General features: G+C 36.4%; 1 protein-coding gene across 23 annotated transcripts in view; it reads right to left on the reverse strand.

Moving 5' to 3' along the window:
- ntm (neurotrimin) overlaps positions 1-26,662 on the reverse strand; it is a 326,344-nt gene that overhangs the window by 15,094 nt on the left and 284,588 nt on the right. For all 23 annotated transcript variants that reach the window (XR_004766986.1, XR_004766985.1, XR_004766988.1 and 20 more), the window contains one exon: positions 23,050-23,175. Coding sequence is in view for 19 of the 23 variants with exons in the window: in XM_035434122.1 (XP_035290013.1) it covers positions 23,050-23,175 (126 nt within the window). In the remaining 4 variants the exon portion in view is untranslated. The remainder of the gene's footprint in view (positions 1-23,049; positions 23,176-26,662) is intronic.

Below are 26,662 nucleotides of genomic sequence, written 5' to 3' on the forward strand. Positions count from 1 at the left end.
ATCCAAAAGGATGACATTATAGGCTGGTTGAGAACTGGACTAGCTATCTGCTGGATGAAAATGAGATGGGCTCAGTTAAAAAAAGATGTTTGCTGAAAACTTTTCATCTGCTGAGCACAGGGGTGTGGGCCAACATGAGCTGTGTTGTTTAAATCAGTGCAAGCACAGACATTTGGCAAAGTAGAAGTTACATCTAGGGCCATGACTTCTTATGTTTAAAACATTATATTGGACAGAATTGATTGCCCAATTTAGGTCTCGGTCTCATTGACTCTCAATGGGGAGAAAGTGTCTTCTGGAACCTGTGGGAAAACAAGAGTCCAGTACCATTTATGGCCAGAAAATCAAAAGCTTCAGCTTCTGGGAGACTGTTTCCCCTGGCAGTACACAGAGTCTGGCTCAACAAGGCCTGCCTAGTCTTGTTTACTTTAGTTTTCCTTTAATTATAATTCAGAATGATGTACTGAACAACCAAAGAACACAACTCTTTAGGGGAAGATTGGAGGGAAAAAGATCTTAAAGTTCATTCTCAGTTGAAATGACAACGGGCCAAAAAAGTAACCAGGAAGTATCAGACACTTCCATCACACATTTAACATTGATGTCCAAACACATATCAGTGCAGAATGAAGCTAATGAACACAGGTTCTAGGCATACATCCCATTTTTTTAATTAAAGAGGAAAAAAATAACCACAATCAAAACATTGGGATCATGTTCCAATTCATAGCTAGGAAGATAATGGGCCAACAGAGAGATTTAGACCATTGTTGTAATGTATCCAATTTAAATGTCTTTACTAATGCATTATAGTACCTTTATAAAATATTGGAGGAAAAAAGTGAAAGAAGGGAAAAGATTTACATGAAGGCATATGCACAGTCTTAGCTGCTGTTGATCATTTCATGTCACATACACATAAAGAGTTATGCAGTGCATTCTTGCAGTAACTTAGATACTTGCAAAGCATTTGGGTGTTGGGCATACTCTTTGTCCACACACAGTAGATAGTAGCACTAAGTGCCAGTGAACCCTTATTTTTTTATTTCAGTTACTCTAAGGAGGAAGTGTTAACCATGTTGGTGGGTTTACATGAGAACGTGTCATCTGGGCTCGATCTAATTGATGACAAGTTTCTTAAGCCTACTGCTCTTTGTATTGCAGCTCCAATTAGATACTTGTTTAATTTGTCACTGTGTCAAAGAATATTCCTAAAGGACTTGAAAAAAGTGAAACTGTGCCCAATATTAAAAGATAACAACATGTTGTGTGAAACAGTAACTTACTACTCTCCCATCATAAGACTCTTTAAAGGATTTTAAGTATAATTACTATCCTTTCAAGAATTGTATGACGTAAGTGTAGTAGACTAATTGGTCTACTGTTTCACACAACAAATTGTTATCTTTTGTTATTGCGCATAATAAATTTAAAACTGTTCACTGTAAAGATCATTCAACAACCGCAGTGCTAATTGAAATAATGTAGTTTGATTTCAGCGTAGCAATTGATCTGTTGGCCATTAAATCATGGTTAGTTAAATAGTTACTGTTGATTTGACGATTGCAATGTTATTTCACAAAAATGATTTTGATCCTATTCTCATTCAGTAAAGTGTGCAGCTCAGTACATGTGTGACGTGGTTCTGTCTCAACAAGTGACAATGTGTGGTACATTAACAGTTTCTCAGGCCAAAATTATTCATACAATAGCCAAGTGAAATGTTGTTCTGTAATCTGGAGGAATTGTACGCGTCCACAGTCAGTTCAAGCCAGGTAGCCAGAATGGTTTATCAATGTGGATACAAGTCATCCTCCATTGATATACATAGCACTCTTGGGTGGCCATTTAGATCAGAATGGTCTATTAACAATTCTTTCAAATTATTACATATTAGTGCATCTTACTAAAAGGCCATCTAGTTGACACATACTCTTAATTTTGTCAAGGAAAAACAGTCACCACTGAACATGATAAATAGAGGCAAAGGAGAATATATACCACCAAGACTAAGGCTAAAACTGGATAAAAGAGTGTTTTGGAGTAATGAACAACCTTAACCAAGAAACATGTCAAATAAAATTTTAATTAAGTGTAAATAATGTGATTTGCATGTTGTTTAAATTTTTTTGTTTGCTTTTTGAATATTTTGTTTTTAAGAACTCCTGAAAGATGAGCCAAGGCTAATCCAAACAAAAATTTAATGAAAATGGAAAATGAAAACACCCAAAAGAATACTCATTGATGGGAAGAAATCAGGCAAGAGTCTGTAGATGAGAAACCGAACAATAATGTTTATATAATTTTCTGTATAAAATAATTGGCCTCATATATTCAACTTCAATACTCAATAAAGAAAAAAAAAAAGTGTCTCTGAAAAGAATGCTCAAACGCACTGACAAATTCAAGGCGGAAAAAAAGGTGTAAGAACAATGAAATAAAAAAAAACCCATCTTGCATTGAACATCACCATCAAAGAACACAAAAGGCGGAATTTTTTTCTTCTCCTTTTTCTTCCAAGATCCCCAGGTGCTCACAGTGACAGGACTAAAATGCACATGTATTCACTTTGGTGAGTTTGGAGAGACAACAGCTCACACCTGGGAGCATTCGCTAATGAGAGAAGTCATTCTAGGGCTCCGCTCACCTGATGACGAGCATCAGGAGAGAATGCCCCCGGAAACCATCCAGTCTTAAAACAGCCTTGATACCCTTCCCCAGCAGCGAGTTCTGAATCCAGCTGCGAACCAGAGTTTTACTGAAAGGCAGCAACCCTGAATGCTTTTCATAGCTTTCATTTTCAGTTTTCAAAAATGGTGTACTTAAATAATTTAAACCATGGCCGTACTGATTATAAAAGTCATGGTTTACTTTAAAAAAATGTATTGGTCTATTGCTTCTTTGGCCCTACAAAATTTCTACAAGGTTTCTTTCTTTCTTTCTTTCTCTCTCTCTCTCTCTCTCTCTCTCTCTCTCTCTGGCAATGTGGGAGAATAAACAAACCATTGCTGTGTATTTGCCTCAGTTGCTTTAAGATGACTTCAAGCACTTATGGAAATTACAGAAGAAAAAAATGCAGAAGCTAATACAAGGTCATAAAAAGAGCATGCAATTCTCTCTTGAGACATCCAAGACTGACCACACCACCACAAATAATGTCAGAACAGGCGAGCATCTGCTTCTAAATGGGATGTATAACTCAGAGTATCCTCAAGATAAATGCTGTAAACAAAAACTTTACTCTCTCCATTTCTGAGAATTATATTTATTATCTGCATTTGAAGGCTCTGGGAGCTGAGATGTTTTTCTCATTAAATATGCAACCACTTGCAGATATTGTTTACTGGCAAGAAAAAAATTTAAATTCCTTCTCAGATAACATAACTCTATGCAGCAACGAAGGTACTTGAAGATCTACAGGTAATAACAACAACAACAACAACAATAATAATAATAATAATAATAATAATAATAATAATAATAAAATAATAATAATAATGTTTAAAAACTGGATGACAGCCAGTTTGCTGCTTATTGACCTAGATAAAACTGAGATTGTGTTCTTATGACCAAAAAAATATTTGTGACACAATGCCCAAATATGTAACTCTTAGACAGGACATTATTTAACTTAATTTTGATGCATTTCTGTTTCACCTTGAATCAGATGAAAATCTTATGAGCTAAGCTTTCTTGTATGGCTCCCATTTTTCTTATTTAAAGTGGAAATCATTTAAAAAATAATCTAGTTACAGAATATGAGCTGCATAATATTTTCCTTTTTCATGAATTTCTTTTTATTTTTATGCATGGGTAAGATCATCATCTTCTAATGAGAACAATTTTATTTAATTTTTTTGTCAATGAACTGTAATGATGAAAAATCTTAGACTAACAAATGACCTTGATGTTCCTTTGGAGCACACTCTGAGCCATCACTTACAACCGAGAAATACTTACAAACCTATATTTCTCTAAATATGAGGAAATATTGAGCAATGCATGCCGAAATAAGGTAGCAAACTGAGTGTCAATCTTGTTGTATACCACGTGAGTCTCTCTCCAAAATTCAATATTTAATTATGTAGCACATAGTATGCTCTGAATTCAATTAACATTTTTCCTGAACTATCACTTACAAATAAATGCAAATGTTTTTTGGCGTACAACCAAGTTTGGCAATTCAACCATTACAAATTCAGCTTACCCGCACAGTTTGCTGGGGGAGAACCAGTATCTTCATATTTTCATATCAAAGTTAAGGACAAATATTGAATTCAGCCCCATGAATATGAAATTAGCTTAGCAACAATTCTTTCCACTCCTCTGGAAGTATGTTTTTACAAGAACAAGAATGCATAAAGTATAATAATTAACATCATAAAGAAAACGGCACAAGTAAGTACAGTCATCGATAGAAGCATTATTCATTATACTGTTACAACAACACCTACAGTGAAACAGCCAACATCCTCAATCATATACTGGCACTGCAAATGACAAAATTGCTATTGGAAATAAACACAGTGACTTCACGGTACCCCAGAGATTGGATTAGGGCGATGCCCTCCAGCTGATCCCCTGTCTGAAGGAGAGTGCATTGGTCATAATGCTGGGTGAGTTTGCTAGCACATAATAGCCACAGGCACACAGAGTGTAGGGAAAGTCGTCAGTCACAGCCTCACTGTCGACTGGCTGTGGCGGTCTGCTGCAGGAGAAAGCGGCCGATACCCAATCTAAGCCACCGGAGACCTCCTCACTCTGGAATTCTGGGAGGAGGTGCTTTTGTGGCTGAACACGCTGGGGTCACGCCCACAGTCTTCTCCGCCGACTCTGGCGTACTTCAGAGAGCGAGCAGAGCCACGCCGCGCCGTGCCGCGGGCCCATTCCACGGATTGGAAAAAAAAAAACGAGAGAAAAGGAAACTCAGGGGAGGTTGAGAGAGGAGTGGAGAGGAGGTGGATCAATCTGGGGAGGCCATCTGGTGTCATTCCGCCAGGGACACGCTGCGCAATCGAGTTCCTCCGAGGGGACGGACGTGACAGAACGTGGAAAAAACTGCAAGGGGAGTCAAGTCACCTGCTGCAGCACAGCAGTACAGTTACACCGCATCCATTTTAGGGTCAAGAGTGCACTGTGTGCGCGGCCCAGTCTCTGCATTCAAATACACAACCCTTTTCATGCAATACAAAAATGTGTTCTTACATGCAATAAGGTTTGGAAAAGGAAGTGGCAAGGGTCGAATAACACAGACAGACTTAGAAAACGTACCGGAACAGTGCACTCACAAGACACTAAAACCACCACATAGCCTCAGGTACTCTAAAACCAGCATATCTGGACAAGATGGAGACAGCAGCCAATTGGACAAGACATAGACAGCAGCCAAACCTCAAAGTTGAATTGCCAAAAGAAAGAAAATTATGAAATTGGAAAATATATATATATTTTTTAATACATACATGTATATATATGTATACCCCTCTACTGGGGTTTATGTCACGAAATCACCTGAGCCAAAACAAATGACACCACTCTTTGTACATAGGCTAGAAAAAGGCAATGCATTATTTTCCATTGAGCTGAAAGCCTTTTCAGAAGCACCTGAAAATATTGTGCATCAAGAATGGGCACCTGTATGTAAAAATGCATGTCACTGTCTTTGGTAGTGCCTAAGGCTCTGTATTTCACACAGCCACTGTATGCATATGCAAATTACAGCACTACTAACAGCTCATTCCACCTCCCTCCCCTTCCCCTGACAGTCGAGCACAAGTAGGTCAGAGGGCATAGTAAGGGAAAACCAAGTGGTTTGATTATTAGTGTATATGATAAGCAACCATTATGAACAGGATTTCTGCACAGAAGCCCTCCAAAAGGACACCTTTTGACTGAAGCCAAAAAGAAGGAATGTGGTTTGTGTAGTTCCAGAGGATTTTAAACCATTTTCCTGGTTAGGAAAATTAGGAAAATAAATCTCCTGTATGACCAGGTTATTTGGCCATTTTGGTTTTTAAGGGGTTAATGACAAATGCAAACTAATAATAGTGACCTTCGTAATAGTTGTATTCAAGCTCAGAATTGAATAAAAATTGATGAGATAGATATGTGGCACTGAAAATGTAGCAAAAAGGGCAGACTGTCACATATATTTAATGCATTTCTTTTAGTGTCGGGTGTTCATGAATGAGTCGGCTCTTTGTATGCAAAGCCTATATAAAATAACAATCTAGCAAGAATGGTGAGATGTTTCTTTGACTCTCTCCTGTGTGTAGGCAGTGTGAGCTTGAGGGTCTGACAGTATTTCTGCTTGTTACTGTATAATGATGTAAAGTACGTGCTCTTGAATAGACTGAATAAACTCAATTTAAGTGTGGTTATGTTATGTGCATTCCTCTGATGACTTCATGATGCAAAAAGAATTTCCCAACAGATTAATAAACAAATCAGTCAATTAATCAGATTTTAATTCTGATAGAAAGATGTATGACATACAAAAAAAGTGAGTTTTTGAACTGAGCAGCAATAATCATCATTTGATACTATATTATACAAATTAAATCGCAATATATTTATCTTTATGATGTTGTGGAATTATGTAATAACCATATTAATTAATGAGTTCCATCTGTAATCAAAAGAGAAGCAAGAACCACACAAAGTCAAAGAAACCACTATGCTGCAGTTTTTATGAACGTGATTTGTTTTGAATGGTTCAATCTATGCACTGTGTTTAATGAGCAATTTATTTAAATGTATTTCATAAAAGTGCCCTACTTTCAATGCACACATGTAGTAGCGTCTTTCTGTTTTTACACTAAATATTTTTTATACTCGACATAATGCAAAACAATGTTATTTCGGTAATTAGAAGGGACATTGAGATTGAACAACTGAAACTATATATATGCACAAACCCCAATCATATGTCAAACTATCTCTAACTTTGCTTATTCTGAAAAAGGAAATGGAAATGCTACTGAATGACCGTTTGGGTGCCAAAAAGAGCCAACTCGTATTGAGGAGCTGAGCCAAATGATCCGACTCACCGGAAAAAGCCAAAATGCCCATCACTAATTTCTTAACCATCATATAAATAAACACAAGTGGGATAAACCATGAAAAAAAAGGCTTGGGGGTAGACTTTTTAAGTGAATATCAGTTCTTTCTTTCTTCTTAAAAAAAAAAAATCAAATAAAATACTTGTCACCAGAAAAAATTTATTTTGACAGATTCACTTTGATCTGACCTATCAAAATCCACAGGCCTTTTGTTCAAGCGCATAATGTGATATGAAAACCACATCTGTTACTAATGCTCAAAACATCCCATTTCAGATTTTGACAATATCATGGATACAACAATCACAAGAGATAAATATTTTTAAAAATAGGTATGAGTTCAGCGACTGGAAGGCTTGCTGGAAGCGTCTGCCTCAAGCTCTGAATTCTATCATTCCAAAACACTTTCTGCGTATTGAATCACCTGGTCCAAAATGCCTCTTTCGTGCTGTCAAAGATCATTTTACGCTCGCTTTTTGATTTGATACTTTTTGTTTCATCCTTATGGGTTTTTTTCTTTTCTTAAGCCGCATAAAGGGTTCTTTTGTGATTAATACATTTCTCAAAAACTGTAAAATCACAATAAAACGCAGGACAAAAGAATTTCCAAGGTTCATCCTTTGTAAACTGGGAGATTTCTTGTGAATGTCCTCTCTCAAATGAACAGATTCAATTAAGTTTTCCACACAGCCGAAATCAGTCAGCTGTCATAAAAGCCTGTCACCTGATGGAAATAAAGCTTCCTCTCTTTGAAGCCACATTCTCTGCTTCAGATTTATTCACTGTATCTCCTACACTGAAAATAAGAAACTTGGACCCTGTGTCTGAAAAGACTGACATTTCCTCATAGCCACGTAGAAGATGGTGGTGGGGGAGGGAGTCAGTGTTGAAAAACCAACTTCTTCCCTCATATCAACTTCGGAAAAGACACATTTCGAGGATTTTTAAAAATTACACGGCAAATGTCCAAGGCAAAGTCACATTCTACCTAAACTCCTGGGAGATATGTGAGGGTGGGAATGAGGGGGGAAGCTCTACTTGTATAAACAAATGAGGTGAAAACTTTCTAAATGAGTTTCAAAACTCTTCCAATCTGCATCCAATCTTCCCACTCCCTTGAGGAAGCATTTTTGAAATGTACTGGTCTGTCTTCATGAACAACGCACAAAATTAAAAGCCATTTGTAAATTTAATCAGCAGAGTAAAATGTAATGTCTTCTTGCTCTCCCAATACAGCATATTCTGGGAGAAATGTGCATGAAATCTACTGTAAACACTTCCATCAACATCTGTAATCACTCCTAAAGTGCATTGATTAAGGTTTTTTGATCATGTGAATATTTGACCTTTTTGGTTACAAAACTCTTCATTTCTCTAACATAATTACATAGGTTAAACACATGCTGGTACCATAATCTAAATGACAAGACATTATTACTCCTCACCAAAAATGGTTTGTGTGTACATTTGAGTCACCAACTGAATTTGTTTGGACATCAGGTTCATCCATTTCCCAGTAAACAAAGTTCCATGTCTTGTTCCTGAGTGAGGTTTGTACAGGAGAACAAACAGCATTTCAAGGTAAATTCCTTTGTCACAATGCCCTCGGAGTATGCAGCACACAATTTAGGAGTTGATGTCTTAGAGAGATTGGCTCTTATTGGATTGGACAGTAAGACTGAAACTCTAATGCTGTCCTGCCTGTAACATGTCATAACATCCTCAAAGTTCCAATTGACAAGCCAGGAATGTGTCATTGGAATTGAAATGCCAAGCACTGCTGACACATACAAGATATGTTCCAGTAATGAATGACAATTAAGAATTTCTACTATTATTGATACTAATTGAGCCCTGTCAACTTGCCAACAGTCATATTGTGTTAATACTGTTATCAATTTACACTATTTAGTGGCTAGGAATGGGATTAGAGCTAGCTAGCACCTTTATACTAATCTGAGTGCTTGGCAGGCAGTCATCAGAGATAACTTTTGATCTCAAATCAGAGAAAATAAAAATATAAATGCTAGTTCCATGGTATTTTTTCAGTTTCAATAAATTATTTAATTAAAACAGATTAGATCCTTGACCGGCTTTGTGTACTCAATGTTTTTTTTTCTTTGAAGAAAAAAGGAAAGCATTAGTATTAGATTTAGTACCACATCAGAATGCTTCATCAAGTGTAACTCCACAATTTATATTCTATAGCCCTCCTCCCAAGTATCTTTCTCTCAGTTAGAAAGCATATATATTATTTTTGAATAATTCTTTCATAACAGCTGTAAATTTTTCATTAGGATTGATAGACCCCCTTTTAAAACAAGAAATGATTATTCATTATTTTCTCCCATTTCACAGAGCATCAATTTCTTCTTGATCAATAAAGAAAAAAAGATGAACTCATCCAACAGTGCTTTGTATAGCAAAGACCACGGCAGGGTTTCAAAGACACATTATTGTGACACAAATTAACAGGCAAGCATTTAATGCGGTCTTGACTGTGGGATCTACACTGTACTGTTAGGATCATGAAAACATGTTCAACATTCAGGTTGAATATTTAAAAATAAATAAGCAACATTCAAGATACACACCATAAAACATTTAAAAACATTATTTTAAAAGATACTGAAACACACTTGAAACACGATTCCATCACCTCCATAAACTCAGTAACGTAAGTTTTCCATGGCATTGACACATCAGCAATAGTGTTTCTCCATCAGACAGATGGGTATCCTGTGCTTTAAATGTAATAAAAGCTATTTGGAATCTTCCGATGGCAGAAGCAACATTATTCATAAGATAAATACTGCTGATAATATGGACTTTCTTAACGTTATATTACACAAACTGAAAAGCATTCTGGATCCTAGAGAAGCTGAGAACCATCTATCCATCTTGAGTGTGAATGAACCGAATACTGAGCAGTATGTATTGTGACTACAAGAGACAGTGCAGTGGCTTTAATGCCAAGGTACTGCACCATCATGTGATATAGGCTATTTCATTATTTATGTTGCCTTACAGCTGTGAGACAAAATGAAACACAGAAACACTGCTCTTCCAAGGATCAGAATTTTCATGAGCAATGAAGTAGTTTGTGCCAATCAACCCCACGAGTAGAAATTATAGAGGTGTTTATAATATACACCAGGTTGTAGAGCCATAGATATCTTTCACCTTTTATCTAAAGTAGACTGTCAAGCAAAAAAAATAATAATAATCACAGACGCATTTTATGCATATGTACACAAGCATGCATGCACGCACACACACATTTTATAAATATTATGGTTACTATTCACGACTTCAACATGAAACAGATAATTATAGTACACTGTGTGCACCTCCGTCTTTTTCTTGGATTTGGTTCATGTTTTATGATGCCCTGTATCTAAGATACAAACAGAAATGAAAGCACTACTGTACAATTAAAGAAGCTTCCTCAATTGCTGCTGCTTTGCTCTTCCTAAATGATATTCTTATCAAACAAAACATGTTTACATTTGCTTTTCCTGTGCATAACAGAGGACCCGTCTGCTCTGTATTTCACTGAAATATTCAGTATGTTAGTTTTGTTTAGAAGAGGAACAGTTCCCCACTGTGGATGATCTCAGTAGGGGATTACAAAAAATATGAACAACATGAGTGCACTGCCATTGCTATTGTCACTAGAAAACTGACAAAAAATCACTAGAAAGCTAAACAAAATCTTGAAAGTTCAGGAAACTAATTTTTCACTTCTTTCACAATCTTTCCTAAAATAGAAGGTATCACTGACTGTAAACATAGCCTTTAGTAGTAATCCACAATTATCTAATTATCTAAGGCCACACATTCAACAGTCCTATTTGGTGAGATATTGAGATGGCAGGTATGCCATCTGCCAAGTTACATACCTACACAGCACCAAGAGTTTGGCCCTTAGCTCACACACATTAAACATTCTCTATTCCAAAACAATGCGGCCCAAAGACTGAATGACCACATTCTCTTCAGATGGTACTGTCAAATAAAAGAACACTGGGATAAGTTACATGAAATCATTTAGGAAACAATGGGTAGCACTGTTTTGGAATAGACAGGTCTTCAGTCTGTGTCAGAAGATGGGTAGTGTTTCTGCTGACCACAGTCAGAACAGACCAGAACAGACAGTAGTTATGACTTGAAAGTGTAGACATCTTTGGGAGGGTTGGAAGGTCCCTAGAGTTAGCACAATGGAGAGCTCTGGTTGGTGTAGGGTCTGATAATCTCAGAAGACAGGGTGGCACAGTCCCGTACAGCTGCACAATGAGCTAGCTCGAATGTTCTGCATTCGATGCAAGCTGATATTAGTGGCCAGTAGAGGGAGAGGATAAGGAGAGCGACATGGCTGAATCTGGGGTGGCTGTAGATCAGGTGTGCGGCAGAATTCTGGATAACCTGCAGAGGTCAGCATGCAGAGGCAGGGAGACCAGAGAGGAGGGGGTTGTGTAGGTGGGAAATGACCAGCATCTGAACTCAGAGCTGGGTTGCAGTCCAGTGGATTCTCTGGATGTTGTGTAGGAACAATATGCATGTTCAACAAACTGCCATGGTGTTCTAAGAGTGTGACAGTTCCTGTCAAATACCATCCTGAGATTCCTAGCATATGAAGAGGGTGACGCTGTGGTGTCATCTAGAGTAGGAGAAATACGATTTATGTCAAAAAAGCTTAATGAAAGCAGTTTTTAAGGAGTTTCTGGCCAAAATACATCATGAATTTAGTTATTAAATCTGGAGCTGATGGAGATTGAGAAAGGAGTGGGTTCTATGGTATTGTTTTCAGGATCATCCTGGTACAGCCAATACAAAGAGGAGTTTTAATAACCTAGGCAACAATTACACTTAGATCACTCATAAAATTCACTGCCTGCTTCACTGGTACAAGCAGAGACAGTCCTCCTCACACAGATTTTAGGGTTTCCCTTAATTACATCAACATTGCAGAATCATTATGTTATGATACAATGTGTTGTCCCCATTGGTAATGTCCTCTTAATTTGGCTTGAGACATAATTACAGTTTTATGTTCTTATCTTTTTCTATAAATATTCAACTAGTTAAATTAGCCTACAAAACATAAATGTAAAGTGTATCACCAGTGTCTTGTAAAAACAATTGTAAAAAAAAAATTCCCCCCTCTTGCACAAAAGTATTCACCCAACCGTATACTGTATATACTGTATATGTTTGACAACTCTATGTACAGAGCTAATGCCAATTCAGCTGGATGAAAACCCCATGCAACAAAAGCACAATGTTGTATTAGCAAATGGGAAAAAAACACATTTTTTGTTGTTCCTGAGAGCTATTTTTGTAGATTGTAGGTTGACTGAGTGACATACTAGATGAAATGCAAATTGCCCTAGATAAAGTCATCTGCATGACAAAGATACGGCAATGAATACGACATAATGATGTTATTGTATTTTTACATTGATTTGAATTAAATTTTCATTTCCAAACTACATTTGATGGTACCTTTTTAAAGAAACAGCTTTAATACATTGTCAAACTATGAAAAGCACACACACATTTAATTGCAAGTCCATGTTTTGTGAGTCCAGGCACACTCACTGCTGTAACGCATCTGTGTTGATTATTTATCTGTGTTAATTGCCCAGGAACAGTCAATGAAAATTAGCTTTAAGCTATATCTGAAATTTATCTAATTTATTCCAGACCTTTCACAACAAATACATGAAATTGCTAACAAATAAATGGAATCCAAAAATAAATAACATCAGAAATTAATAATCAGAGAAACAGTGAAATATGCTGTAATGGATTGTAGTGTGAGCAACAAAATGTAATAAATAAATAGATAAATAAATAAATAAATAAATAAATAAATAAAAAACAGTTTTATGCTTGTTTTGTTTTTGTTTGGGTTTTTTGGACCATTTTGGTTTAGAGTAAGAACATTTCTGACAGGCATTTGAAAGCACCTATGGTCCGTGGGGTAACGAAGTGGAAAGACGGGCCATTGTGATTCCTGGCAAATGAGGGTATCACTTCACAATGGATGAAAAACTGCATTTACATTATTAAATTACATAGTTTAATCGGCTGAGACAAAGAAAGTGAGAACATTCCCTCAAGGTATTATAGAACTAAATGTGATATATGTTCAATAGGAACCCAGGCATTTATGTGAGAGCTTGTTCTCATGATAAATTGCTCACTGTTGTTTATGTGTCAGTAACTGGACTGGTCAACAGGATGAGCAGCTTTGCATAATATAGTGTTATCTTTTATAGCCTCAGTTAAATCTTGCATCTCTCACATTTAAAAAAGGAGGTGTGCATGTCCAGCTGTAGCATCAGAAGCCTGTTGCCCAGGACTACAATAATTTTATCATGGGCAACCAAAATGTAATGTCTCAAATCCCAGGGATCTATTAGTATATTCTTTCAGGTTTTAGCTATTTTCAGTTGTTAAAATTTGACAAAAGAGGAGAGCCTTAGAGGCTAATAATAATAATAATAATAATAATAACAAATTAGTGTTCAATTAAAGGAATTTGTTATCATACGTTGAAGGAAAATATACAATATCATCAGACAGCACCCAGGCCTTATAGAAAACACAAATCAAACTGCCAACATGATTCATGAAGATATCACATATATTACCAAAGGTTGAATTGCATCCTACAAGAATGCTCTTTTTCTTCAGTTGAGTCTAAAGGGAACCTGTCCACTCAGCTTAATCACACTGGCAAAGTGAACTGTAAAAATACACAATCAATTCCCAGATGATACAATATTTTATATATTGATATATATATTGATACAATATTTTTGATATATATATTCCCAATATATTTTGACATAGATTAGGTTGGATTTCACTCAGAGGTCAGTATCTCACATCTCAAGAGTAAACAATGACTGGCTGAAATGTGGACATGTGGGAGGGAAACACAGCAACAGCCAGTACCCCAAAGGCAGTGGCGTAGCCAGAAATGAAATTGCAGCTGGGCCTGAATAAAAGTGGGTGGGCCACACAATTCATTCCGTAAATAGCTCAATAGCATTTACAATACATTACAAGCGCGAAAGTGTTCTGCTATGCATTGGCCTGCTGTGTTACACTGCTGTTGTTTATCTATTTAATTTTTCCGACTTATGTGGATGTATTTTCGCCAGGTTTATTTGCAGTAATACTGATCTGTCATTACTATTAGACTTAAAGATCGTGTTAAACAACTAACATTACAGGTAACGTAAACTAATAATTGATGTCCTCCAAACATATCGGCTTGAGAAAGTAAATCATCTGCTGAAAATGAATGAAAATTTGAGTCGAAATATGAAAGTATATGTTTCTATTTGATAGGCTAGTTACATAGGCTACCAAAATTGTTACCAGAATTCCTGACCTGAAAGTTCAGGATTGGATCAGATAAAAGAACGTTTAAAGCCATGAGAATCAATAAAAGCTCGTTGGCATTTTCATCCCTTTCAATTAGTCTTTCGGCTTCATTCCCTAGTACAGCATTCGTGGAATCCGCGCACTGAATTGATTGAATAGATGTCGAATAGATGAAAATGTTTTCACTAGGCTAAGTAGGGGGAGGGGTATCGTATCAGCAGGGAAATTATGCTCTTAACGACGGTGACAAGTCCGCGTGTCTTTTTTTTTTTTTTTTGCTGTTATCGCTAAAAGACGAGATGCGAGTTGCACCCTAGGATGGGCCTAGGCAAGAAGTTAGCCATGCCTCTGCCTGAAGGGTCTCTATTACCAATTCAAACTTAAAATCAAAGTGTGAGTGACATGAGCCTTTATACAAAAACAGCAATACGAAAAAATAAACATGTACAATAATTCCTCCTGTGGAGGCTACCAAAATCCTGCAGCTTCAAAACAAAGAGGGTAGAAAGAATGTAACATTTTAGATGACTTTAATGTGTACATTACAGTCCTATACTTCATTATTCTAACTTCAAGTTGATGAAGTAAAAGCTGTCAGACTACATCTTCACAACATTGCAAGTGAGAAGAAGTGGCAATTAATGCAGGAATAAACACCTTCCTAATCATCCAGGCTTCAACAATAATGTAGTCTGCCTCTCCATCTATCATTATTTCAATCCATCAATATAATCACAACATTTCAGTGTTTTAATGCATACAAATAATTAAAAAATATAGCCGCAAGCTCCAATGGGGGGTATAAGCGATAAGGCCTAAAGAATATCAAGCATATAAGAAATTACAAAATATTAAAGAATTATAGCATGTGGTTCTGCAGTGATACACATTCTACAGAAATGAGAAGAATATTTACAGTTTAATAATGAAAAATAATGGATGTCTATGGGAAATGGATTATTGGTTAGAGAAATATTAACTAGTCATGGTGAGTCTTATTGAGAACAATAACTATATGGAAAATCAAAGCAAGATTTGTGAAAATTGGATGAGTGCTGACTGAGTTATTACTATCAATCTGAAATTCATTGGCTCACAGCTTCCATAGTTACTGTCTAGTATTAGGCTGATTTATAGCTACCAATTACGGTCAGGTTCACTAATGCTATGTACCAAGCTCTGTGCAAACTGAACAAAAATAAATAAATAAAAATCCCTAGCAAAAAAACTGTTTTACATATTATGCAAATTAGCTAAAGTTTACAATGGTGGACTCATGTTCCTTTTCATCTCCTTGCTTTTCATCCTAAGGAATATACTGACCAAATTTGTTGTGACTTGGACAATGGGTATTGGAATTATGGCTTTACATTATAGAGGCTACTGTGTAACTTTTCATTATCCCGCCACCTTGTGGACAATTAAGGTAGTATTTGGTGCGGAGCTTGTTGAAGGGACTACCAATCAGAGATACTGTTAAGCAAGAAAAAACAATGAATGTTTATGGAACATAACTTACTATGTGATAGGCCATGCCCACTTTTATAAATTCCAACAAAACTTAAAATTTTGACTCTCAGAGGGCCCTGGACCATGTGTACTGAATTTCATGAAATTCAATCTAGCCTTTCGTGAGAAACATATTTTTAAGGTTTATGGCACCCACTGTGGACAAATTTTAAAATACTTTGTTCAGCATGGCCTCTCACAAACATCTATGTCAAGCATTGTGAAAATTGGATGGACAGTCAATGAGTCATGGCCATTTATGTGATAAGCCACACCAAATTTCAAATTCATTGGCTCAAAACTCCCATATACGCCTGATATAACTTATTTATGGTTAGTAAGTGGTAAGTAGTAAGTACACTACTGTTTATGTTGTTTGGTGCAAATCAGTCATCAAACAAAAAATATATATAATGCAACATACAATGCAAATGAACATAAATCCAATATGCAAGACTTTCATTGTCTTTGGCACGTACAGGTTCTTCCAGTGACTCACAGGACTGTAGTGTGAACTGGATAAAAGGCGTGGGAGTTATGATCTGTAAAAAGGGGTATACTTTTGAACTTTAGTTATAATGCTCCCATGTGGCTGATTTCATGTTTCCTGTATTTCACACCTTTGAGATGAGTGTCCCGACTTTAAAGTCTCTACAATCGACCTTCTCATGGGAAACTGAACAAAGGTACAGAGAAAATAAATATTTAAATAAATAAAACCTTAGGAATACTACAGAGGTTTACTAATATGGGCTGAAGCCCTGATTCTCAAAAGTGATCTAATATTATTATTATTATTATTATTATTATTATTATTATTATTATTACAACTATTATTATTATTATTGCTGTCATTATTATTATTATTATTATTATTATTAAATGTCATAGAATAGCTCTCTGAAGAATTTTAATAAAGACTTTCAGTAGCCTTGCAAGTCAATAGATAAAAAGATTTCCCAAAGTTGATTTGACATTGTTTAGTGCTAAAGTCCAGTGTGATTATATCCATATTATTTTAGATCCATGCTTAATGCAAATTACCCTTGGCTCTAATTGACTGAGAGATTGTGAGCTCAAGCGCACTCCAGTAACCCTGACTGAAACTGTTCCATTTCAATCTCCATATCCAACCTGCATTTAAAATCAAGCGCTGTTATTACCACCTACTTGTGCAGTATAAGACCCAATTAGCACATCTGTCTTTATTTCTAATGCCTGTTCCCCTTACAAATTGATTATTCAATGTGTTGCCACTTGAATATTTAGATGTGCATATTAATGTGTGTGGGCTGCAGGCATATTGTAATTTATTTCTTTTGTGGGATATCTTTCCATTACTACTAAAAGTTCTGAAGCCATCTTTAAATATTTGCCTACCGTTTCTAAATACCATCAGTTATATTTCTTATATTCGTTCATTTCCTCATCTGAGAGAATTGATGTCAACATCAGAATTTGGTTAAAACTGTTTTGCTATCTAGCTTTACTTTCGACTCACCCATGACACTGTCAGTCAATAGAGAACATTAATCACATCAGCCCAGCCTTCACACCATACTGGACATCAAGCTCCTGTTAATGAGCCGCACGTTATAAGGGTAGTAAACAGGAGCAACCTTCATGCAGCTCCAAAACCATTTAAACGTACTCCACCTTCTGAGACCAGAATTCCACAGTAGCCTATAATTGCAATTTCAAACTGTTATTTCATAATGTTGAAGTTGAATTACCACTAAATCTGTTATTGTATAATTCTCCGGAGAAGTTGTTGTGTGCAGCAGAGTGATACTTGGCCATACAATAAAATATTTAGTGGTAATTTGAGTTCACAGTGATGTAATAATGAAGGTACACAGTGGAGTATGTTTAAGTCGTTTTGGAGCTGCAAGTTTTCCCCTGTTGACTTTCATTATAAATAGGGGCTCATTAGCAGGAGCTCGATGTCCGGTATGATGTGAAGGCTGGACTGACATGAAAATGTTCTCTATCAATCAACAACATATTGGGTTTGACAAAAATAGGGGTAGATATAAAATAAAACAAATTCCAAACTACCCTTTTAAGCTTTAATGCAATTATTAACTTCATTTTCCTTCAGCAAGCACCAAAACCAATGAAAATAAATGGTGGTTGCCAAACAAAGTACCACTTACATATATTTGTTAGACAATTTTAAGGCGACTTGGTGATCGAATCTAGACCATAGTGCGGCAACTGCAAAAATAGCTGCTTTCCAAAACCCAAAGGCAGCCCTTAACACAGGTTATCAAAGAGCCAAAATTTGTGACATTTTCAGATGTAACTGAAAGGTTGTTTAAGAGGATCCTTATAGGCCTTCAGGAGAACATAATTGAAAGGGGACTTTTTCTCAGCTATCAACAATGATTTAGGATAGTCTGAATTACTGTTGTAGCATCACTAGGTAGAACTAGGAGTATCAGAAGTTCTACAAACATGCTTTCATTTTCCTTGCTATTTTAATGGTCACCATGAATGAATCTGGTCAATTGATAACTTTGTGACTGAACAGCAATGAAAATGAAATAGTTATGTGCAGAAAGTACTTTGGTACAGACATAAGCTTATGTTCTTGCAAGCAACTAATTGGGGCACATAGGTGACAGATAGCTTCTATTTGCAAACAAGAACATGCCTGCATGTTTGTGTGGAGCTCCCCTCATCCTGTTACTGGTTTTGCAGAGCAATGAATGTTCTAAATTGCCGATTGCCGTCACTGCCAAAAAATAAAAAGCACCATACCAAAGTGCTCAAACCCTTTGTACGAAGGATATCAAATACCTCATTGCCTTTTTCCAGATTCATTTACAGCCTTAGAGTAGGTGATTGTGCCCATATTGCACTTTACAGTATGGCATAATGAGCGATCTTAGATTAATCATCTAGGATGGAAAGGTGCTAATTACAGATATATCAGTCCAATGACAGTTCATCTCAAAAACACCCTTCTTCACTATAATGCAAGTTGTGGTGTGTTGCGGTTGTTGCTCAGCTCAGTTTAAAGTGAGTGTGTGCAGAATTATAAATCACTTCACAAAATAATAGGATTTTTGTAACAGTGAGAGATAACTGATAACATAACTACACAGATGATAGCCTGTAGAAATGGATTAGCCAATGCTAAACCTTACCATTTACTGTTGAAAGCATTACAACAGAAAGGTTTAACAGTTATTGCCAACATGTCCTGGGGCATATGGCCCCACATAGTTCAAACCTGAATCCCCAGGAAAACACTGAAAAACAGTACAATTTTGACACATGCTTCTAGTAACGTAAAATTGAATAAAGTTTTCCACAAAAAAATCTTTAGTCTTCAATAATTCAATCAATAATTATGTATGCATGTGCAAGGAGAAGAGGGGGGTGTCTCTCCCCCTCTTTCAACTACATAAAATGTGGGCCTGTCTTTGCCTTTTATTTGGCATCTGAGTCTTATTCTAAACTGTCAAGGAAAAACGTTGATTGAATCCAGGTGTTGCTGTACATATTGCAAAACACAAAGAACAATCAGCACAGCTGGCATTATATTGCAGTGCAGTATTACAGAACTGTATCATTGTTCATAAAGGTACAGCTGGGTGTGGCCCAAGCAATGGCCATTGTCCTTGCCTCAGTCACAATAACAGTGTGATGCACTTACAGTAGGATCTGCCTTCCAATCACATTAAATGCCAGCAGGAGACAAAAAAAGAAACACTTGCCATCAAGTTATAATTTGTCTGGCTGTAAAACCATTCTTATTTCTGTGCTCCATTAAACAGCTAACCAATCCTACAGATGGCTGTCTCAGCTATCAGCGCCCACAGCCCACAGAGACTATCTGTAGACATCCCTGTTCTTCGCAATCGCTCACAAGATTACGCTTGACAAAAACCAACGATCTTGAATATATTATACAGAAGAAAAGAACATTAAATCAAGCCGTCTGGGGAATTCAGAGCAACGGCATAATATTTGATGGGATTCAATGAATTATGGGTGCTTTTTCATTTGTTTTCCAAAGGCAATACTAAAATGCACGCATTCTAATTGTTCTGATTATGATTCATATATATGCCACTGGCATTGAGAGTGAATGCAAGTATGCAAGTGTGGAGTTAATATACAGTATCTAAAAGTGATTTCAATGTATGACAGTATGTCTGTGTACTTAAGAAAGCTGCCCTTGTCTGACATGCTATAGTACTTTTACCATTTTCCTACTCAAGGTATTGAATTGAAATAAGATTTGCCCTTAAACTTTGGGTGTGCTATAAGTTACATCAATGATTAGTCTTTTGCCATAAGTCCAGATGATCATTTCTGACACACACCTCACAAATTAGTGATGAATCTGCCATCACTATATTCATACCCTTGACACAGATGAACAGAACGTGTTCAAATAAATAATAGACATACTGATTTATATTTGAATCTCAAGCATGTGTAAAATATTCTGTTTTAATAATGAAAAGATACTCATTATAAATGTATTTCTCAAAAATATTCCTGTGATGGATATTCACGCTTCTGATTTCAGGAAACAAGAAGCCATGTAAGGCCACAATACAATTTGCTGACATTGAGATTTTTTTTCATATAATATAGCTCATTACTTGTATTTCAGATGTGAATCCTTTGAGGGTATTGTTCGTAAGTGTACACATACTTGCCATACCTGTAAACAGTTATAGCATTGATTTGACACACTTTTGTGATTTGTCATTTTGCAGTATATCATACAAAAATGAAAACAAAATAATTTTGTAAACATGAAAGTTGACGCAGCAAATTCTCTTGTTTGGCTATGTCGGGGTTTTATAGCTTCTTGATTGAGACTGATACATCTGTAAATGATACTTCATTCATGATGCATGGAACACATTTTAAACATCTGAATTATAACCACATTGCTCCTAAGGGTTACTGATAACATTACCATTAACATGTATATTTAATTAGTACTTGTAATTCACTGAAACTTTTCTTAGAGACAGAAATTCAATAAATATTTGAAAATGAACCCCGGGGAAGGTGATAAAGCAAACAGACAGCGAACAGCCAGCCATTACAAGGTCTGCTTAAATTGTTTGATTTAAACAGATCTCGCTTTAAATACAATTTCCTTGGGATATTCTTTTCTTAAAGGACACTACAGTATCAGCCCTTTCTGCTTTTCAACAATGCACCAATAAGCTATGCGAAACATCAATATTAACACATCGGAGATGCACATCTGTGAATAAAGGATATTTACGCATTTGCTGAAATAAACTCAAATCCTCAATTCTCTGATCAGGCATGAATTCCACTGAAGGTGAGCAATGCATAGATGAAATCATTTGAACAGTTACTGTACCCAGCATTGTAAAAAAAACAAAAAAACAAATTGAGGTGATTCACATTTAATTTAAATTGGAATGCTTTGTAGAATGATGTACAGTGACATGGATTCTTTAACAATTTATAAGACAGTATGTTTATGTGGAAAATGTATTAATATTTCTACATACATATATAACTACACGATGATATATGAAATTGTTTATTAAATGACTACAAAAAATGTTGATTTATATCACGACAAGCTGATATCTCATTTGTATTTGCACCACAGTAAGCACATTTAATATATATAGTTTGCCATTTCATCCAAATCAATATCTCAAAGGCTGTCATGAATTCTGTTAATGATGCCTGTCTGTGCTTGCTTACCATTGGTGGAATGAGACTACCACGGTGGTTAGGAAAGCACGATCACTGACCATCATCTGACACACACTGAAGATCTCATTTATTGCATACTGCCTTTCATCCAGTTCCCACCCTCTAGTACTCCTATCTTGTGTACTTAAGTTGGGTTACTGTGCCATATCATTTTTTATAGCTTGTTAGGGGTGCTATCAATATATATTCATGATTTACATTTCACTTACATTTATCATTTCAGCAATGCTGCATATATATATAGCCTATTTGCTGGTTTGGGAATGTTGGTAGCCAGGTTGATGCACTTCTGTTCTCTTGCATTGTGAGCCACAGCGGATAACAGTGTCTAAATGAATGCCATACAACGCAAAATCATGATAAACTCGCTGCTGATCATCCAAGTGTAACCATGCGCGTAATCACGCAGCGCTTAGTTGGTCAACATGCTAACTGAGCACGCTTGTACAGCTGTTTGTGTGAATATGAATGTGTACATGAGCAGAGGAGCTTCTAAGAGTCACATTTGTGTGGAGCTAAACTACATGTAGAAGACTGCCTGGGTCTGACAGTAGCTCATTATCGAGGCTTCCCAGACACTCTGCTTTACCCCCTGCTAATGGTAGTCCATCAGAGCTCTCTCCATGTGTCTTCTCAAAATAGGCCACTCACATCCTCATCAAATTTAAATTTAAAAAGACTAGAAATCTTTATAACAACACAAACGTAAGTCAAGTCTCCGGCTCTATGTGATAGTGTCACCCTAAATTATGCAATTTAAAAAAGTTAAAAAAAAAATTTAAAAAAAGAAAACCACTTCAAAAGCAATCCTTTCAGTCCTTCTCCTGATCAAGCGGAGTGCACATTAGAAGAAATTGGGACTCAAGTAGCTGAGGTTTATAGTGAGATGGCCAGCCTTTTGCAAAGACTAGAAAAAGGTACAGAAGCACTGTCCTTTAAACTTGTCCATCAAGAACATCACCACACACAATCAAAAGTTATGTTTAAAAGGATATTTATGTACAATTTATTTAAACAATAAAACAAATTTAGCAGAATCTTTATTTTATTTAATTTTTTTGTTTTCAAAAAAAGATTGAGCAGAATGAGATGAGGTTAAGCACTGGATTTCAAATGTCAGCTCAGAAACAGAAAGCAGTATATGTTTATAATGCAAGCATCTTGGCACCATTGCCACATATCACTGAGAGGTACGAATAATTCAGCTCGGTTGAATTTTCCCCTCTGTGTGACTATTTTTAGAGAGCTTCCGATGAAAATGTTGCTGCCCTAGAAAAAGTAGGAATGGGCAAAAGGAGAAAAGTTAAAGAAAGAAAATAAGGAACAAAAAGTATCACTTTCTTACCGGTTGAAGAGAGAAGTTTCCATGTGACTGAGGGTTCTGGCTTCCCGTTTGCAATGCACATCAAGGTTACATTGGAACCTTCGTTCACTGCTAAGTCCTTTGATAAATTCATGATTTTTGGAGGTACTAAGGAAAAAGAAAGAAAATATGGATCATTCACTGTATACAGGCATTGGGAAGCAACAAACAAACAAGAAAATATGAACACATACAGTATCTGAGCGGGGGGGGGGAAAGAAAAAAAACTCATAAGACCCCTCTTTCTTGAAGATACACTGACACAAACCATAGAACTTCAGTAAGCAATTTTAAGACTTGGGCACCAAACGTTCACACCTGCAGAAATGAAAACCGCATGACATGGAAGTGCTGACCTTCAATCAATGAATCAATCACAACTGCTACTCTGTGAAGTGTCTTTGTGACAGTTCTCTGTAAAAAGCGCTGTACAAATAAAATTGAATTGATTTGAATCTCAGCACAATCGTCATACAAAAATACTAAAATATACAAAAAAATACAAAATAAAAACTATGCATATACATAGTGTACAGTGTAAGTAAACATATATACATATACATATAATGTAATTATTACCTGCCATATTTTTGTTCAATGGCATAAATACCAAAACTGTGATAATATACGATATAATAGTTTTGGTTTAAATCAAAACTAAGTGTGCCAGGAGATGTCATATATTTGTGTCATGGTTTAAAGAAACGGCAATCTTTTCATTTCTCTCTCTTTGTCTGCGTGTGTGTCTCCTACTCTCTCCCAGCTGATCTGACCTACCCGAATTGAAGATCTCAGCTGCCCTGCCCCACAATAACTGAAGATTGATCACACCTGTGTGGAAAGTTTATAAAGGCCTGGCTTCCCTAGAGTTTTTTTTTCTTTTTTTCTCTCTTCACTCCCTGCAAAAACGGTGCCCAGGCACCCTATTGGTTTGGTTTTCCCTTTTCGTTCTGTTGCCACACAACCCACACTCACTCCACGCCTTTCTCACTGCACACAATACCTGCACTACACACAGACTACGGACTACACACCGCATGCCGCACATTTTTATTCATTATTTGAATAAACATTGCAGTCTGGACTTCCATTATGTGTTATGGCTTGAACGAGCCGGTCATATCAACAGTGTTACAGTCGTACGCTCCTTTCATTTGTGCCTTTGATTGAATGAATGGGATAAGTGCTTTTACAATGTGCTGTCTGACCTTGATGCCCTCATGTCAAATTTGATTTTACTCTTACTGCCTTCTGACTTGGCCTTGGTGACCTTTGAAATGTTGGCATTACCAAGATGAAATTCAAGGCCTGCTGCATACAGCAATAACATCAGATACTGTCTCGGTGCATCACAGTTCTATTGCTCATATGAGTCTGCTTGATTGCCTCTGCTTGATCCTGTCTGACCACACTTGTTTCTCAGATGCCTGCAGTACCGAGCTTAGACTTGCTTTCTCTATGTTTCTCGGTGTCATTAGCTTTGACATTCTAGTTCCTCATAATGTTAACTTAGGTTTCTGATCTGCCAGTAGAAAGGATTAAAAATAGGTCTGCATGAACCTGCAAGCTTGAATATCTTTTTTTATTTTTGAGGGAACTTGCCACATATCTTCCAGCTAACAGAGAAAAAGATGTACATGTGCACTGAAAAAGAATACATTTTCATGCACGTGTTCACGTGTTTCATGCATACTGGATGTGCCATGCATATACCATATCACAATACAGGGTCAAATTCATCATAAAATGAAACTGTCATAAGTACTTTAATTACTTCTAAATCCTCTCTACAGTGGTACACAAATGACCAAATATTAATTTGACCTTGTTCACGCTGTGTACCATTTTTTATACTTTTATCCAGTTTGAATAAGGACTCAAGTACATTGACAATGTCGTGTCGAAACCAATGAAGGACGAGTTAGTAGAATTCAGAGATTTTTTCATAAAATTATCATTTTTTTTCCAAATACAGCAGCTTTTTTGGGCTTTTGCATGCCAACATTCAAATAAGAATTGGAATGTTGGCATTCAAAATATTCAACGTCTCCAAAATGTTACTGAAGGTTATATAGTCATAATCACGCACAAGACCTTGACATTTCATGCAATCTTGAAAACAGCAGCTTTACAATCATCTCTCTATGTGATCACTGCTTGATTATGCTTAAAATACCAGTGAAATATATTATCACACCTCAAGGTGAGCACATCCCCTGACGTTCCATTAACGCTTTAACTGTATAACATAAAAAAAAGTTTATCTGCTGAGAGCTGACATGTAGCATGCTCTGCTTACAGTGACCTATTTTTGAAAAATTCTAATGTAATTCTTCAAAATACCATGGACAATGCTAACCCACAAAAAGTCACTCACAGAAGGCTTACCCAACAGTCATACCAAACCAACTTTCTGGCAGAGTAAGAGTCAAATACAAAGAAAATAAAAACACTTCCTCCCTTCCCCACAGCAATAAAGCCTGAAGCTAGATCTAAAATATGCATTCAATCCAATACAATGATTAAAGTTTAATGGTAGATTTGTTCAAAATCCAAGAGGAAAAAGTTGTTTACTCACTTACTTCAGTTGCCATGATATTTTGAATCCCACTCCCAATCATGCTTTCCAAACTTTGAAAGTTGTAAATGATGCAGGCTTCTTTCATTTTAAACACAGTTTTTTGTGTGCTGTCCCTGGCTAAGACTGGCTTGGCACTTCTGTATCACCAATCAGACACATTTCACTCCATGAAAAACATACATTTCCTCTGATCATTCTCATCTGTAACCTGGGTCTGAATTCAATCTACATCTGTCCTTAAATTTTGACAAATAAATACTAACTTTATGTTTCTTCTTTACAAACATAGCTTGAGTTCTGCAATGGTCAGTATTAATTCAAAAAAGGTTTCATGGAAAGGACACAACTTCTTGGGTCTTTTATACTGACACTTTTGAAAGGTCATTTTGAGACAAAGGTGCCGGTCATCCCTGCTGTGCAGATGCAGCACAGCTTCACGTGTCTGTGAAACCACATGCAACCCCATGATGGGATGGAGTAGTGTGAAACAACAAGATAATGTGTGAAATGAGATGACAATGTTTTGTAATGCTAGTTTCTGTCAGAAAGACATTTTTGGACAGACATTGGAAAACTCCAGTGAAGATACAGAATTAAAGTTTTTTAAAACTTCCATGAAATGCTTTATAGTCAGGTAGTCAAAATGTCCAAAACTCCAATTAGTCTAATAATCCTGCTGCAAGGACTTTAAATAACATGAAAAAATCCCATATCACCTACCCTTGCCTTTCTTCAATTGCATCCCATTAAATACCAAGCAGATTTCAAACTTTGGTCTTTACCTATAAAACATTGATCACGCTACTACCTTCATATCTACGCAAAGTTTTAATTCCACGCAATCCAGCAAAAAGCACTATTCACAGGCTCAGTAATTGATGGCCTGCTCGTTCCCAATAATATCTAAAGTTAAGTGGCTGTTTGCTAGAAAGGGCCCTAAACTGAAATACTGAATTATACGCATGTCAAATAATTTGATTATCCCAATATTTATAGGTCCCAGCTGTTTAACCC

Source organism: Anguilla anguilla, chromosome 9, assembly GCF_013347855.1.
Source record: "Anguilla anguilla isolate fAngAng1 chromosome 9, fAngAng1.pri, whole genome shotgun sequence".
In the NCBI taxonomy this organism is placed as follows: Eukaryota; Metazoa; Chordata; class Actinopteri; order Anguilliformes; family Anguillidae; genus Anguilla; species Anguilla anguilla.